At 33.5% G+C, this 17919-nt stretch overlaps 1 protein-coding gene across 1 annotated transcript in view; it reads right to left on the bottom strand.

Annotated features, from left to right (window-relative positions):
* Positions 1–14930: 14930 nt before the first annotated feature.
* The window catches only part of LOC149787552 (peroxisomal acyl-coenzyme A oxidase 1-like), an 81466-nt gene continuing 78477 nt past the window's right edge, over positions 14931–17919 (bottom strand). Inside the window, exons 14-15 of the mRNA XM_089973697.1 lie at positions 17606–17741; positions 14931–16309 (exon numbers count right to left, since the gene is read on the bottom strand). Coding sequence (XP_089829823.1) covers positions 16244–16309; positions 17606–17741 — 202 coding nt within the window. The 3' untranslated portion in view covers positions 14931–16243. The remainder of the gene's footprint in view (positions 16310–17605; positions 17742–17919) is intronic.

The following is a 17919-nucleotide window of genomic DNA, read 5'->3' as shown; positions in this document are numbered from 1 at the left end:
ATTGGCAAGATGATAAGCTTACAGGGTATGGCTGCGTCCTCTTTTCAATGCTGGACCTATAAAAGATATATATCTATATACCTCCTCGTCAAGAATGACTTATCAGTTTGAAATCTTGTGACGTTTTCCATCAAGATAATAAGGTACATCATTATGCTGGATGTATGAGATGATTCTTCCAGGACAAAGTGCACCCTTATCTCTTGCAAGTGAGCCCTGTTCAATATTCTACTGAAAAATCAAATGGATGGGTCGATCTTGTTGAGCTATGCCTTTTTAAAATGTACTGAATATCTAGTTAGTCCTGAATAAGGCAGTATGGCTCTTTTGGTGACCATCTTAAACGAACTTATCATATCTCCACTTGTTCTGAATAGATGGTCATAGTGACTTGGGATTTTCACTAAAGGATTTGTGATATTGATATACCAGTAGTTCTGTATAAAAATGGTGCTTGTCTGATCTCCAACAGGACACCATTGTGGCCATACCATAAATCTTGCCATCCATATTTCTCTTGAACGATGGCATTAATGTATGAAATATGTCATTGGTTTATAATGAAAATTGTGCAGATCTGACAACTTATCCCAACATTTTTGAAGGAGTTTAAAAATCAAACTTGTACATATGCAGAAAATGTTGTACTTGAATTTGTATTTATTTGCATTCCAACAAACTAGTTAGCACTCTGATATTGATTTTTAGGTCAAAGGTCACAATTCCAGGGTTTTGGACTATACTGGTTTCTGAGCATGTCAGCATAAGCAAGTATGACCTTTCTTTTTATATTTGACCCAGTTTTTGGATGTATCTAATGAATACCTTGGTTGATACAACTTAAAGAACACTTTTTCGGCTCCAGAAATATTAATTATAGATTTAACCTTAGCATATGGATATATCTTGATGTTGTGATAGAAAGTTTTATGTTGAGTGATCTTCTAACGATGATATCAGATTTAAGGCTAGAAGCAATCACAAAGAATTTGGTGCTGCACCTGAGAACAGAAAAAATATTTTTGTTGCAAACTCTGGTATGTTGGAGTTGCTCAAGAGAATCTGAGATGGTTTCAATACTCAGCAGTAAATTCCTGGAAATTTTATCTGCCAGTACAGCTTCAGTCCATCAGTAAGGAGGAGTGTGTTATATTATGATGTACACATTTGGTTCATTGCAAGAACTTGAATTGTCCTTCCTCTACAGTTACCTAACTTTTTGGAATGTTTTGCACTTGGGGCACAAATTTCAAAGTCACTGACAGTGACTACAAGAACAGAAATGGTTCTGCATAATGACTTGACATCCACAGTTATCAGTCAGTGTGGAAGGCTTATATTGGGTAAGGAAGAATTATCAAAATTGGGGTCAAAAGGCCAAGAGGCTACTGCGACTGCAAGAAGAAAAATTCCTCACACTAATTTAAGTTCTCTCTCAATTCACAGTAAACATTGTGGGCAGCATGCATTTGGTGTAAGAAGAAATCTTGATTTGGGGATGAAAGGCCAAAAGGTCAAGGTCACTATTACTGAAAGAAGAAAAAAAATCATCACAATAACATTACTTGTACATTACATGCCAACACCAAACTCTGATTCACTTGCACCTCAGGTAAAGAAGATTTCTGTCCATTTTGGGGGGCCAAAAGGTCACTAGGACTGAAAGAAGAAAACTTGTTTATGCAGAATAACATTAATTCTGTATCACAGATCTGTACTAAACCATGAACTTGGGGTTATGAAAAAGCCTGTCAATTGTTGGGTTAAAATATAAAAGGTCAAGGTCACAAAGTGATGACAGAAAAATGATTTTTTTATAATGGTAACCTAAGTTCTAGAGTATATACCGTGACCAAACTTTGTGGAGAGTTTGCACTTAGTGTATGGAAGAGGCCCATTGATTTTGGTTTATTGCTTTGGGGGTTAAAGGTTATTGTGGCTAAAAGGCTTTTTATGGACAACTTTTGTTCTTGATTAAGTTCCTTGATCAGACTTTGTGGATGGCTTGCATTTAGGGTAATTAAGACAAAAATAGATTTTGAGATGAAAAGCTCAGTCATGTTAAGTCTGATAAGACATCTGTTTCTGCACATGCAATTTTAGCGAGACAAGTGCCTGCATAAAGGACTTAATATTCAGATTGAGCTTTATTTACCAGAGTTTAGATTCAGATTGACCCATACTTGTCAGTGTTAAAATTGTGATTGAGCTTTATTTACAAGTGTTACGATTCAGACTGACCCATACTTGTCAGTGTTAAAATTGTGATTGAGCTATATTTACTTGTGTTAAGATTCAGACTGGATTATACTTGCCAATGTTAAGATTTTGATTGGGCTGTACTTAACATTGTTAAGATTTTAATTTTATGTACATACCAGTGTTAAATGTTTCTTTGATTTAATTTTCACAGACAAAGTTTTCACAGTCAAAGATAAGTGAATTGAGATAAGCAAAGTATCTTCATTTATTTTTTTGCTTTGACTAAATTATGGTTGTTTGCTATTTAAGTATTTTTTTTAATGCAAAGGCACCTTGGATAGTAATATTTTTCACACCTGGTTAATTTCACAAATGAAGGCTTGGAGGATGTTTGCATGTATCAAATGAATAATGGATATATTTCATCAGGTAGGTGAAAATACTTTAGTTTTTTTTATCCAAGTTGTGGAATATGTCCATTAATCCCTCAGAACAAGCAAATTTTCTTTCTTATTTATACTCAAATGTATTGGCTAGCTCTAAGTGTGCAAAATACTGAAGTAACAGATTTCTTACCATGTTCCATATGATAATATCAACCATTTACCATTTGTGCATATTTACACAGAAAATGAGCGGTAACTTGATTCTCATTCCTAATTCAAGGTACTGGGTAAATTCAAGGTACTGGGTATCAAGGTATTAAAAAAAACTAAATAAAATTGGAAATAAAATGAAGTTATGGGATTCAAACTTATCTGAAATTTCTTTGGTTGTAATGTTGGCTGGAGTGCAAGAAATAAAAAGAATGAATTATTAAAATTATTATTCTTGGAAAATCTGATAATTTAAAGAATATAATAAAATATAGGTAATTTGAAGCTTAATTGCCTTTTGTAATATTCTGTGCTACAGAATTTTTTTAAGTGCCTCATTTCCATGTGCAGATTAAATAAAGAGAAGATATGCAAATTAAATTTGTCTGAATTTGTTTATTGAGATGTTTATTGATGTAGTGGATTACAATGGAGCAATCCTTGTGTTCCATCTTGTCATGACCATAATGTCTTCAATTTTTGTTGGAGTAGGGAGGGGTTATACAATTTCATGCTTGATTGAACTCGTTTGTACATGATGCCATTATTATTGGAATCTGCAAATTCCAGAAGTAATGTACATGTACTCATCAATGTCAGATATGAAGAACTTTATAATTAAGACAGTGGGTGACTCGTTGAGAATTTCCTCTATCAATTACCAGGGATTGGGGAACCCAGTCAAAATAAGGGACATTTTGAATTACCTAGAAAAGGAGGAGTATCTATTGCAAGATAAATATTTTATTAAATGATGGGAGACATATATTAGATCAGTTTAGGGTTATGAATGTATTTTTAAGTCCTGTGCATCAGTTCAAGAGTAGTTGCTACTTTATTGAACAATAACTTTCAGTTTACCATACACAGAGTAAAAGTAAATGTAAATGGCAAAACATAGTTTTAGATATTTCAACTCATAATTACAGGTACACACTTATAAACATTTATGGTTCTAAAATTGACTCACCAAATTTATACACTGAAATGAAGCAAGATGTCAAGGACTTTAAAAAATCAGCATATTATTGGAGGAGACTTAAGTCTAATTACAAATCAAGCTCTTGATACATATAATTACAACTCGCTTAAGAACCCTAAAAGCAAGAGATGTAGTGATTGATATTTGTGCTGAATATAATCTGACATCTGGCAAGAAAGAAATATGAATTCAAAAACGTATACTTGGAGAAAAAACAATCCCATCACACTGGTAAGGTTAGATTTCTTCCCAGTTTCAGTAACTCTTTTTACAGTGGTAAACGATGCCTCTATAGAACCAGGTTCCAGAACAGACCATTCTCTAGTCCTAGTAACTCTTACTTTTTGAAAAACAGAAAAACACAGAACATCTTGGAAATTTAACAATTCTCTGTTGAAAGATTTAGAATACACTATGTATGCTCATTAAGGAACTGGTTCAAGAGTACCAGAACAAATATATGTCTTCTATGTCAAATTATAACTTGGAACCATCTACAACTTCTGAGATTTGATTCTTCATTAATGACTAATCAGTTTTTAGAATGATTTTCTTTGAAATAAGAGGCAAAACTATATTGTATGCTTCATATAAAAAAGACAACAAACTTAACAGGAAGATCAAATTTACAAATGAGATGACTTTTTTAGAAGAGGAAAACAATATAAATGATCTAACTGAATTATATTGAAAAAGAGCTAGAAATTTAAGCAGAAACTAAATTATACCTTGAAAGTTTATATTATCACAATGTAGACCTGGTTGATCTTGAAGTTTCTCAGAATTTTATAGATTTCCCTAAATTCGACAATACACAAAGTAAATCAATGAATGGCCCAATTACACTAACAAAAGCAAACATACTTAACAATAAATGTCCAGGATAAGAGAAATTTCATTTCTTTTAAACCTTTTGTCAGGATTTCAAAAGTGCCTATAACAATAGCAAACTATTATCAACTCAGAAAGAAGGTGTTATAATATTTCTCCTTGAAGGGGATGTAAACAATTTTCAGAAACCCATTTCCTTACCTAATATATCATACAAACTTTTGTCGGCAAATAGATTTAAACCTGCCATCAAATACTGTATAAGTAGTAATTAAACAGGTTTTACTAAAGGCAGACACATAGGATAAAATATTTGTACTCTTTATGACTTTATGTTCAACTTTGAAAAAAATGCATGCTACCTGGACTTATTTTAACGGATTTTGTGAAAGCATTTGATTCTGTTGTGTGGCCATTTATTTATAAAGTTCAAAATTGTCTAAATTTTAGCATGGATTTTCAAGGCAGGATCCATCTCTGCTATAAACATTTCAAATCTTGTTTCAGTGTAAATGGACAATACTCACCATGGTTTGAAATCAAGAGAGGATGTAGACAAGGTGACAACTTATTCCCATACAGATATTAGCCCATTTGATCCAGAACAATCCAAACATCAATGGAATTAACATTAAAAAAAACCCCCACAGAATATCTAGTTTTACAGTATGTGGAAGACATTACTCTCACCCTGGATGACTCAGAGAAGTCCTTAAAGTCAGCTCTAGATCCTATCTACCAATATTCTTAATTTTCAGGGGTCAGTATTGGTATTGAAATAACTATATTTAGATTAGAATAAATTTTACTTCATGTATCTAGGTATTACATTCTCAAAAGAGTTAAATTATATAGTCAAGCTCAATTATAAAAGCAAAATTAGAGATTTTAAATCTACATTTACTGTTGTCAAAAAGATTACTTACACCTCTTGGAAAAATTGTAGTTGTGAAAAGCTTGTCCTTGTCAAAATTAATCACCTATTTCTATGTTTACCAAAACTTCCTAAAGCCAAGCTTCAAGAGTTAGATGTACTTTTCCATAAGTTTGCATGGGTGGCGGGGTTAGAGAAGATAAAGTCAAAAGGAAAGTCTTATGTATAAAAAGTATTTTGAGGGAGATTAGAAAATGTTGGATATAAATATGTTTGTACAATCATTGAAACTCACCTGGGTGAGAAGACCAGTCACCTTTAAGCCTAAATGGAAAGAGATTTTACAGATGAATCCTAATATTAAAGTTGGAAATTACAGTTATGTACATCACTAGGTGATGCAGAGAATTTTATATGTAAATGACTTAATAATGACAATGGTTCATGGATTAATATAGATGATTTTTGTAACCAGTTTGAAATGTGAACATCCTAGAGTTTCAAGGCATGCTCAGAGCCATTTGTTTTTCTTCCAAGAAACTTCATATAAATATTAACTGAAATATATATGGCCCTTTTTTTATACATAAAGCTGAAATTTTACTCATTAAGGAAAAAAATGGGCTGTAAAACTATAAACCAAAAACTAAAAGTTAATATCCTAGGCCAACAAAAGTATTGCATTGGAATAAAATAAACAATTTTACAGATGAGGGTGACTGAAAGGAATACTTTTCTTGCCTTTTAAATTGACTAGGTGTCATAAACTGAGAGGGTTTCAAACTTAAATAATGCATAGAATTTTACCAACAAATACATTTTGGAACAAAATTGGAAATGTCCCTACAAGCATATGCTTTTTTACTGCTCTTTTACATAATGGCTCCTTTGAGACTTTATCTTATCTCTTGTGGAACTGTTCCAAAATTGAGCCTGCACTTACTAGTTTTTTTTGAGTGGATAAAGAGTGTGTGTGTGTCTTGGCATTTCAAATCAAATGGGAGTTTCTTTAGTAGCACAGTGGCCACAGTTGCTTAGACAGTTCACTGTCTTGGAAAATACCAATAATATCATTTTGAACACATGTTGTAATGTCGCCCTCTTAGTAAGAGGGGTGGTTAATTTGATTTGGCTGGCGTTATCTAGAGGATGAGCTCCCTCGATATTATAGCCTGGTGGGAGTGAAAGAAGAATAGAATTTCAACAGAGAAATGTGCAAGAATACTGTGAAGAAATAAAGCAATACGAGCCCCCTTTGACGAGAAAATAACAAATTTAATTAGAACAAATTAATAACGGCAATTCCAATTCAAGTTAGATTATATCAACAGAATTTAACAGGAGTGTCCAATTTGGATTTATTTCATCATCATAACAAAAGGTGAAAAGAGCGCAATGTCCACGATCAATTTGCATCACCTTCCTTTCCTTAACCATATATCAACATCCTCCTAGTACTAAATGCTTTGTTCCTTCATAGACATCCTGGTCCTTTTATTCTGACCTCGGACTTCTTTTCCTCCGACTTATGTCTTCAGACTGTCCCATCTCTCTCCCAGAAAGCTGTTCCTTAATGGACAAAATTACCCCTAAATTAATGTATACCCCCTCTCTAAGATGTACATAAAATTCCCTCACATTACTCAGAGCTTGTTGGCTATCCACACACTGTAAATTCTGACTTAGTATGGTAGGACACAACCTCACTTCCAGCTTCAGGTCTTAAATTACCACGTTAGCATCTATCAAATATCACCGTATTCTTTTACATATGCTACTACATGTTTGATTACTATTGCATGAAATTCACAAATTGTAACTCACAGCAATCCTTAACTTACAAGATTATTCAAACAGTACAAAATCAGATATAATTAGGTAATTATCATTAACTCATGATAGTCTGTATCATCCTAACAAAGGAAGTTATTTTGTATAACCCTATGAAATCCTACTCATATGAACATTTGGATTGCATGCAATCTATTCTACCAATGAACCAATAACTATTATTTCATATAACCCTATGAAATCCTACACATATGAACATTTGGATCGCATGCAATCTATTCTACCAATGAACCAATAACTGTAAAAGGTAAATTGCATAACAATTCTTACATCAACACTTTCCATGAAATTGAATAAAATAAATTGCATAATAACTCTAGCATCAGCACTTTCCATGAAATTGAATAAAATAAATTGCCTAACAACTCTAGCATCACCACATTTCCATGAAATTGAATAAATGATACATAATATGGAAACCTAGTCACAGCAAACACATTTGCACAAAACAAACAAATAATAGAATATTATGTGAAACTAAATTTGCATACCTTATTGCTGTTCTCTTACAGATCTTGTGCATCCTAGCACTAAAACCTGTCTTTCTTTTTACAAGACGGCCACCTGGTCCCTTTCTTGTTTAACGAGGAAAGTACTATTCTCTTTAGGCTTCCATGGAGTCAACTACTTTTCCTCTTCCAGGAAATTTTCAGACTAAAGAATTTTGACTAAGGCCATCACTTTAAAGTCTGATTGCTTCTAAAGTGTATGCCTTAATTTATTCTGCCCAATCGTAGGCAGCAGTCCCTAATTTTTCCCAAAGAAATAATTCCTTTCATCAGGTTTGGACAGCTCAGAATCTGTTAAACGACAGTGCATAACAATTTCCCTTTGAGAAAATGATAAGTGGACATAGGTTCCTACCAAGGGGTTAGGGTTGGTAGCTCAGATGTTTCTTTCTAAGGACCATGTTAAGATTCTCCTTGTCAATTTCACTGAGTTGGAATACTGCCCCTTTGAAGTTTACACTGACATGGGGAGATGAACGAAGAAAGGTCAAAGTGACCCTTCACAAAGACTTTTCTGGCTTAAATGTGATAAAATTTTAATGCTCAATGTATTCAACTTTAAAGTTCACTGCAATTCAAGATTTGACACTTCACACACGTGTAGAAGAGTTCCTCCTATTTATTTGTTAAATTTATTATAGAAATATATAAAATATGCTTTGCAAATATTGGACACAGATGACACAGTTTTTATCAGAAAAGACTTCTAGAAACCAGAAATGTTTGCTAGTTTACATTGGAAGTCTCCGTTTGTATTGAAAAGCCAATAATTTGACATTCGGGACCCTTAGCAACAATCAGGTTAGAAATTATAAATCAATGAATAAAATGACTGTTTTGTGCATTTTTTATATCCTTGATGCACTTCATTTTTTTAAATCAATAGATGGATACAAGCAAATGGGAGGGTATGCAAATGTACTATGTAGTACACTATGGACACTACAATAGAATTCAGTATGCTTAAAGAGCAACATTCCTGGGGAATGACGAATGTTATTAGGAAATGTGAGAAACTTTAATAATCAATACTTTAATAGTCAAAAGCCAATGTGCTTAAAGTGTGGCTCTGCATCTGTTGTCAATCATTTATTCATCTGTCAAAATTTGCTTTGTTCCCCACCTCTCTAAGCTTGCAGTATCTCACATCCAGAGCTTTCAACTTCATCTGAACAATTATTTGTACACTTCTTCGTCAGTTGCCCTGCACTTAGAAATTGGTTGATGATTCATTGCTTCTCTCCATAGTTAAGGTTTTGACTTGCTTTTTCTCAGATGCAGTTTTTGTTCAGTATGTCAAGTATTTATCTTTCATTTCCTTTCTGTTGTAATACAAAGATGCCGATTTAGTCTTTCTCTAATCATGATGGTGCAGTTCTATTGTCCAGTTTCAGGGACTATGTTAAAGACATTCAGTTCCACTGATCTCCATACATTTCAAAGGTCATTATTATGATGAAAGAAGCATACTGTTGTTATTGGAACCTTACAAAGACATGAGAAATGCAATAAATGAACACAAATCTATGTCCCCTTGTTGGGCTTCAAGGCAGGTGGAGAGCACAGGTAAATATATATAATTATTTTTTAATGGTAAAACAGAACAATAGTGTAAAAGCAAGTTTCAAAATGATGAAGAATACCAGTAACTCAAGCAGGGACTCCAGAGAGAGAGATCTTACATGTCAAGGAAATTGGCAAAGATTTTGACTGTTGAGCTAAGGAGTGGTAAAAATCTTACCTGAAAAATTCACTCTGACAATCTATTTATGATTGCTCATAGTCATTTCAGTGTTAAATTAAAGCAATAGTCAATAGACTGATTTAAAAGCATATCCATTATGGTGAAGGTATTTCCACACAAATCATTTAACTTGTCTAGAGGTGTTGTGTGAAGAAGAGAGTTGGATAGTTGCAGTGAGACTGGTACACTCTAAAATCTCGTGTCTCAGAATGTATCACAGATGAAATGAATCGACATTTGCTATGATGGGAACTTGATTCACACAAGAACATGCATTTTAACATTCAACTGTGCCACTGTTTCAGTAAAAGCTGGCTTCCTGAACACTGCTGTTTATCCTTTCATTTCTTATCTAATGTAATGCTTTAACTGCCAGAAATATAGCCACAATAAAGATGGCTACGAAAGGAAAAAATCCACCACAGACTTGGTCAAGATGGGTCATAATAGATTGCTCTGTGTTGAAAAAAATTGCTTGTGCAAATTGCCAGGGAGACCATTTCTCATACTTTAGAGACTGCCTCAAGTGGAAACACTAGAGGCAGATCAAGTGTGTGTAGCAAGAGAATAGGAAGGCATTAGCTTCCCTATGGACAAGAAATATGTGGAAGCCACAGGCAACAAATCCTGGACCAGTACAGCTTTAGTGGAGAAGAAATCTTATTCAAATAGTGTATGTACCCAAACAGACATAACATGGCCAAAAGGCAAAACCAAGCTCATTTTCTTGACACCTCTGAAACCTGTGCAAGCAGACATCCAAATGGAGAGTGAAGCAGATAGCACCCAATCAGTGTGACAGTGCAGCAGACAATTGGTAGGATCTAAACTTGACTCAATTACATATGGGTCAGCTTGCAAATCTTGCCAGCAGGTGCTTGATCCATTCAGGGATTTTGACTTTATCAGGGTGTATTTTAAACTTTCCTATCAAAAATTTCATTGCTGAGGCAAAGAAGATATCATTTTATGTCAGATGAATGAAACTGGCTCCTTTGCGTACTACAAGATTATATTTTAATCCATTGTTACAGTATTGTCCTTACGCCCAAATACCAAAACTTGCACTCAGGCAACCAAAATTAATATAAATTCATCCTTAACGTAGAAGCATCAAAATTCAATGTTGGAAATATTGCAGAATTCTGTATTCCCAAATCACCACCATAGTTATCAAAACCTCCCAAAATGATACTTGATTTTGGCAAATTCCACAAGTCCTCAACAAATCCATATTTTTTTCAGAGTAAATGCAATGAAATCAGAGTATCCTGTCACAGCTACATGTCACTGTACACAGAGTTTAAAAGTTTGAGACAAGCTTGGAGTTGCCATTGCAACACCTCATTGCACCATATCGAGCCAGTTAATGGACAAACTACCATTTTTTAATATTTTCAGGTTCCCTGAAAGCTTCACAAATACCTTAAATTTGAGAACCATCAATATCCCAGATCTGTTAACACAATCTAGAAACAATATTCTGTACTGTTGGCTGGCATTGGTTTAAAGAATAATGAAAGGGCTGATACAACAGCCAAAGATCCTCTGAGCCAAATGGAGAATCCTTTATGCTGACGAAAATGTTAGATAAACATGCATGTTCTTTACAAACTGGCAAAATAGGTGAAATGAAAATTCCACAAAGAAGCTTTATGATATCAATCCCATCACTTTAGAGTGGCATCTCTTATACAGAACTCAGAGAGATGAGGCAGCATTCTGCCTATCACACAGAAGACGTGTATACTCGACTTCCTGAACAGTTGAACCTTGACCAGAGGACATATCCTGCCTGTGTCCACTGATAGTGGAGGAGCACATTTTGGTTCAGTGTACTGACTTCCACCATGCAAGACACAAAGCTCTTCTCTAAATTCAATTAAAGAACTTTTATGATGGTGAACTGCTTATGAAAATCTTCAATTTTTTCTATTTTTTCTTGTCGTACTTCATTTTTACATTCATTTGGAAGGACTATTCCCAAAGTTTCTTTACAGTTCATTTGTACATTTTTCGAACTTGGCTTTTAATTGGCACAATACATGCATTATGCCAAGATACCATTAAATGCCAAGACATAAATACACACTGGCCAGATTGTATGTGTAAAATATTTACACTTATCAGTCTAGAGGAAAAAAATAGCACAATCCACACCCACTTTCAGTTTATTTTACATTGAACAGATGCATTTTGATCTCATCCCTTGAGGAAACATCATGGAGATTATAAGAACAAAAGGTCCACAACATCAAAATGAGATTTGGTTAATTTACAACTAAAGTGATATTACAACATTCTGTCATACTTGTATAAATTGTAATTTTTATTGCCTAAAAAGTGAATTCAAATGCTTTTGATTCAATATCCTATTAATCTCTGTCAATGTTCGCTTCATTGTATAGTTTTAATCTTGTTTTTCTTCCACCATCCATGGTTTGGTTTTGAAATAAAGTATAGCAATGTAACCAAAGTGGGCCGCTTAATTTAGAACACGACCATGGACACACTACTGGGCTCTCCTCCAGATGCAGTCCATCTTGCACAAAAAGATTTTAAAATAAATTATCTGCAACCTTTCCCAGAGTAATATTAATGAAAATAAGTCAAATTACTTGCTTATGTGGAGTCTATAAATGAACATTTAACCATAAGTTACAATATAGGATTTAGGTCAGACAAAATAGTCAAAAATATTTATAGGCTAACATCTCTTCTGCTTACTTTATCTTTAAATGAAACTACAATACTGTTCATGCCTTGGAAGAAAAAAGCCAGGAAGCAGGAACCTGTAAAATGATCATTATTGAATAAATGGTGAGCTGGTTTATTTTATCGCATGAAAAGCATTCCAACATTGAAACTTTAATGGCAATAGATGAAAATGTACTGGACTTAAGAGTTACTGTATGTACTATCATATAAGCCTGTTTGCATATAAGCCGATGCCCCAAACTGAACAGGTATAAACACTAAAAAGTGCATGACCCACGTATAAGCCGACCTACAAATCTGAGACATCTCAAGATGCACAAGGTAAGTTCTAAATGCATTTATTTAGGCAAAGTTATATTTTAAAAAAATTACATGCATACTTAGCTCGAAGTTAGCATGCATGATTATTAAAAAAGAAATGGTATAAACTTGTTTTAAAAGTAATTTATTTAACTTTCTATTTTCTTATTGTTTCTGCCTAATTTAAAATTGTGCATAATTTGATTGAACGATGACAAGAATTTAGCATTCGTGAGTTGCTGTAACACTACCTCTCACTTTTGACTTGATTATTGTTTGTTTACGCATTATTGCATTGGAAATTATATATCAGTACACCGGTAATTACGTTTTTACTTTGCTTTGAAATTGTAAATACCTAACTCATTTTAATGTAATCCCAGTGTGACAACACAATGAACAAAAACAATACTCTTTCGATGCTAATACCGTAAAAGCTGAGTTGTAGTTTGCATTGATGTAAGTGACCATACACCATACCTGTCAGCTTTCATGCCGGAGGAAGAAAAAAACTCCAGATTTTTGGGGTCGCTCCATGCCTACCTCCCGATTACATAATATCTTCCGATTTTTGTTGAGATCTCCCAATTATTACATTATGTCTTTGATTTTCATTTCTTCTGAACAAGAAAAGTCCCACATATTCTGTTGTATCACCTGCGAATTATTGTTGTGATGAAATAATTACTTTTCTATAAAGAATTCGCTTCTTCACTAAACAGAATGTTAAGTTTAAACATTATTCACGTAAATTAATGATTTTCTTTTACCTCTACAATAATAAAAAAATAAAAAAAATAAACCAGAACAAAAAGTAAACCACAACAATAAAATCATCCACAATTAATTTCAATCTCAAGAATGATCACTACAAATGCGGTAACTTCATATCCTATAGCGTCATTCCCATGAAAGAAACTTAAACAAGTGAAAACCTGGCATTTTTATACCATATATACCAATGATAATTATCATCGTTAAAATTATAAAAGAAGGAATGAAAATACATACCATGCAGCAAATGTGTGTTCAAAAAATTCATTCAGAATACATGTTTTATAATAATCATTACTAAATACTTTATGAGTTTACAGTAAGGGAATGTGGTCGGTTATACAAAGTGGGGAAAATAATTGCCACATGTATAGTACCATGAGGCTGGCTATTTTGGTATGCCTTTGCCCCCGTTTTACAAAACTATGGTAATCATGCTAATATTAAGGAAAAATAGGCAACTACACATGAATGTACTTGTATAGTAACCTTTTAAAATTCCCTGTTATCACAAGCCAGTTTCAGGGTTTTAATGATTAACTGACCTGAATTTCTGTCGCAAAACTTAAGAAATTCGCCGACTATCTACATAGGATACGCCGAAACATCAAGCTTTCCATTATGTGGAAAGTTATGATGTTTGTTCAGCTAAAACACAAAACTAAAACTGATTGATGATGATCTTAGTTGAACTATATGAGAATTTTAGCTTTTATTATTACCACTCTTTGCAAACATGTAAATTATGATGGTTACATGCCTTGTACAAATAAACAAGCGTACCATTTAAAAATATTACCTCAATGTGTAGGATCGCTTACATCATTGAAAATGAGTAACTTGTGAACGTGTTATTCAACGTAAACGAAACAGCTATGAAGGACTAACTGAAATGTTTTCTGGAAGAATGCAATTAGGTCGAAACAATGAATAAAGCAAAATCTGCATCTATATTTGGGAATAAGTAAGGATTTAAGTGACACTATGCACGCTTTGAACTGTGTAAGTACTGTACATTATAGTTCAGCATGGTCTCCCTGGTAAACTCAACTGGCCCGCGAATTATGAAGTCTGTATTTACCTTTAATTAACTTCATGTTGGAGAAATCAGAAAATATGCACATGCAAAATAATAACAAAATCAATCATAGTACTGTGTAACAGTTTAATAATTGTCGGGTCACCGAAAGTTAATGTTTTTTTACATGCCCATGTCTTAGGACACGGACAAAATTATTGCTTCATGTCCCAAGATTTACAGCCATTACGGTAGTCAACAAAAAACCTAAAAATTGTCTAGTTTAGACACTGGCCCGTGGATCAGCCGACCCCCCCCCTTCTTCCAGGCCTTTATTTTTTCCTAAATTATTCGGCTTATACGGTATGTAATTTTTAAGTTAAAGCCTGAAATATAAGTCACAATGACACAGTTTTGGTTGTGACACACATTTACTTTAAAGTGCAATTTTGGTCTTAATAGGGGTATAAAAATAAGAATTACAGAGTGAACAGGGAGGATGTATGGAAGCACAAATTGATGAAAACATGATCAGAAATGAAAATTTAATGGTATCTCAAAGTGGGGCAAAATATTCACAAGAATGGTATTGCTTGAAAAACTTTAATCACTTGTACTTTCATTTTACTGACAAAAAGTCTTTATTCACAAATTTCCCTGCAGATATTAGAAATTTCAGAAGACTTGATTTGGATAAACCCAATGTGTATAATTGATGTTTTATGATAAAATATAAAACAGTTATATATATCTGCTATTTATTTTTAATTAAAAATCTACAGCAGCAGACAGAAAACATGAAAGCACTTTCCCTTAAATAATTAAAACCTAAGCTAAATATATTACTTTTGAAATTATATTTCAGTACGGTATATAATCATGTGGAACTGGGCATTCACGATCAAGGATTGAAACCATGAATGTCATGCTTTACACAGAGAATAACAAACATATTTACAATTAATCCAATTGGTTAAACTTACGAAATACATAGATCCTATGAACTCCATGCCTTCTTTAAATGTACATGTACTACAACTGAAAATATCAGGCTTTTTTATGTTACTGAGTGTTTTGGTTCAAGTGATTTCAAATGTGACTTACTTTCTCTCTGTAGATCCAAAGTGTTAATAATATGGGATTTTAAACTCTAAAGCTCAAACTTGTTATGGAAGGTTCCCTCTCTTTTCACATGAGACATATTAATCAATGATATTTTCTATGCCCTCTTTTCAACCAAATAAAACATTACATATTAAAATTATTTTTCTCTGCACAGAAGAATAAATTTCATGAAATTCATCAATACACTTGCCTTGCAATATGGCACACAAATTGAATTAAAGCAAAAGTTGAAAATGGATTCTAAAACCATGTGCAAAAACCTCACAACCCAATGTAACATACTGATATTATAAAGCATATCAGTAAACTTAAGTTTTCATTTCGTACTTGTCAAAGAGGCAGTAACCCGTTAACAGATCTTACTAGTCATCAGAAAGACAAGTTCTATTCACCGGTATTTACACAAAACCTATTTTTTAGAAGATGAATATCAATAGCATTTCACATGATTAAAAAAAAATTGGCAAAGCCAATTCTTCACTGATCTTTGTCAAGCATGACCTACACTCAAACATATGCTCAATGAAATCAATGGTAACTTCTATGCTTTGCATGATTCTTTGCTTTGCATGATTCTATGCTTTGCATGATTCTATGCTTTGCATGATTCTATGCTTTATATTTATAGGACTCTAACATGCTGTTCCAGTTCTTAGCATACATAATCCATTTCTGAAAACCAGGAGAATTTGTTTTCCTATTGCAAAGCAATGGCATCATCACAGCTTAGCCTGGGGCTGTCCCTTGATGAGGTCTCGTAGATATTTGTAGTAAGCTGGCAACACCTGTCAGTATAAATCAGATTTTAATAGTATCATAAATCTGAATCTTTCATTATAAATTTCGTATGTAACTTTCATGGTAAAACTTTCTAATGTTTCAAATACTGTAAACCTGTTTCTGTTTACAGTTATTAAATTGAGTTACTTCCTGATGTTAAACGTTAATGTTGCAATTTATGACTACCATTGTATCTGAGCGAGACCTTGCATAAAATGAACTTTCCTGATGTTAAACATTAATGTCGCAATTTATGACTACCATTGTATCTGAGTGAGACCTTGCATAAAATGAATGTCGCAATTTATGACTACCATTGTATCTGAGTGAGACCTTGCATAAAATGAACTTTCCTGATGTTAAACATTAATGTCGCAATTTATGACTACCATTGTATCTGAGTGAGACCTTGCATAAAATGAATGTCGCAATTTATGACTACCATTGTATCTGAGTGAGACCTTGCATAAAATGAACTTTCCTGATGTTAAACATTAATGTCGCAATTTATGACTACCATTGTATCTGAGTGAGACCTTGCATAAAATGAATGTCGCAATTTATGACTACCATTGTATCTGAGTGAGACCTTGCATAAAATGAATGTCACAATTTATGACTACCATTGTATCTGAGTGAGACCTTGCATAAAATGAACTCCTTATGCGTTATGTTTAAACTCAAAGTGCTCTCCAATTTACACATTAAGTGAACAAGGTAGTATACTGCAGTGAACATGGTAGTGCACTTCATATAACATTAAAGTTTGATACACACTTAAGTAGCAGACCAGTCTATATTGAAAGAAAAAAAAACATGGTGCCAAATATTAAGTGAAATGGGTTTTATTTGGATATTATATATGATGTAATAATTATGCTTATACCTCAAGGGCAACCCCCAACCGCATGCATAAAGTTACATTAAATCAGTTCATGTTCACATGTTCACATTTAATATAATTTCCTTTCATTGGGGATCGGGTAACTGATTATTTGGATCAATGGGAACCCGATTGACTTTTCCTAAAATTTGTACATCTTTAACAAGACTGGGATCATGGTGCTTTAACCTTCTTGACCTCCAGTTACTAAATGGAGGAGACAATAATCATCTTGGACTGATGACTAGTCTTTTGGAAAAAGACAGCAATGCAATATTAATGTATTACTGCTATTAAACTTTACATTTACACACAGATAGCAATGCAATATTAATGTATTACTGCTAAAAAAAACTTTACATTTACACACAGTTTGCTTTCTGCTGTAATTGGGTCTGAGCGATCAAGCAAAATGTACCTCTGTTTGATTCATTGGTTCTCTCTTAGCAGCCTCAAACAAATGCTGGTAGGCATTGCCATCGTATCTACCCAAGGCAGACATTACTGTTTGGTCATGAAGGTCAAAGGCATCCACCAAAGCAACCGCATTTGGCCTGTAATGAAATATAACATTTCTTCCATGAGATGGCCTGGGGGTCAGCCTCAAAAAAGCTTTTTCCATGAGAAAACCTGGTGACTAGCAAATATTTTTTTATAACTTTTTTTAAAAAGTTTTGTAACATAGCCTTATCATTAAGAATGGCCTTACCATCAGATAAAATGAGTAACATG

Source organism: Sinohyriopsis cumingii, chromosome 11 (genome assembly GCF_028554795.1).
Source record: "Sinohyriopsis cumingii isolate HCF-2022 chromosome 11, ASM2855479v2, whole genome shotgun sequence".
Lineage (NCBI taxonomy): Eukaryota > Metazoa > Mollusca > Bivalvia > Unionida > Unionidae > Sinohyriopsis > Sinohyriopsis cumingii.
The sequence above is the reverse complement of the archived record's forward strand: the minus strand, read 5'-3'. Positions and strand labels throughout refer to the sequence as shown.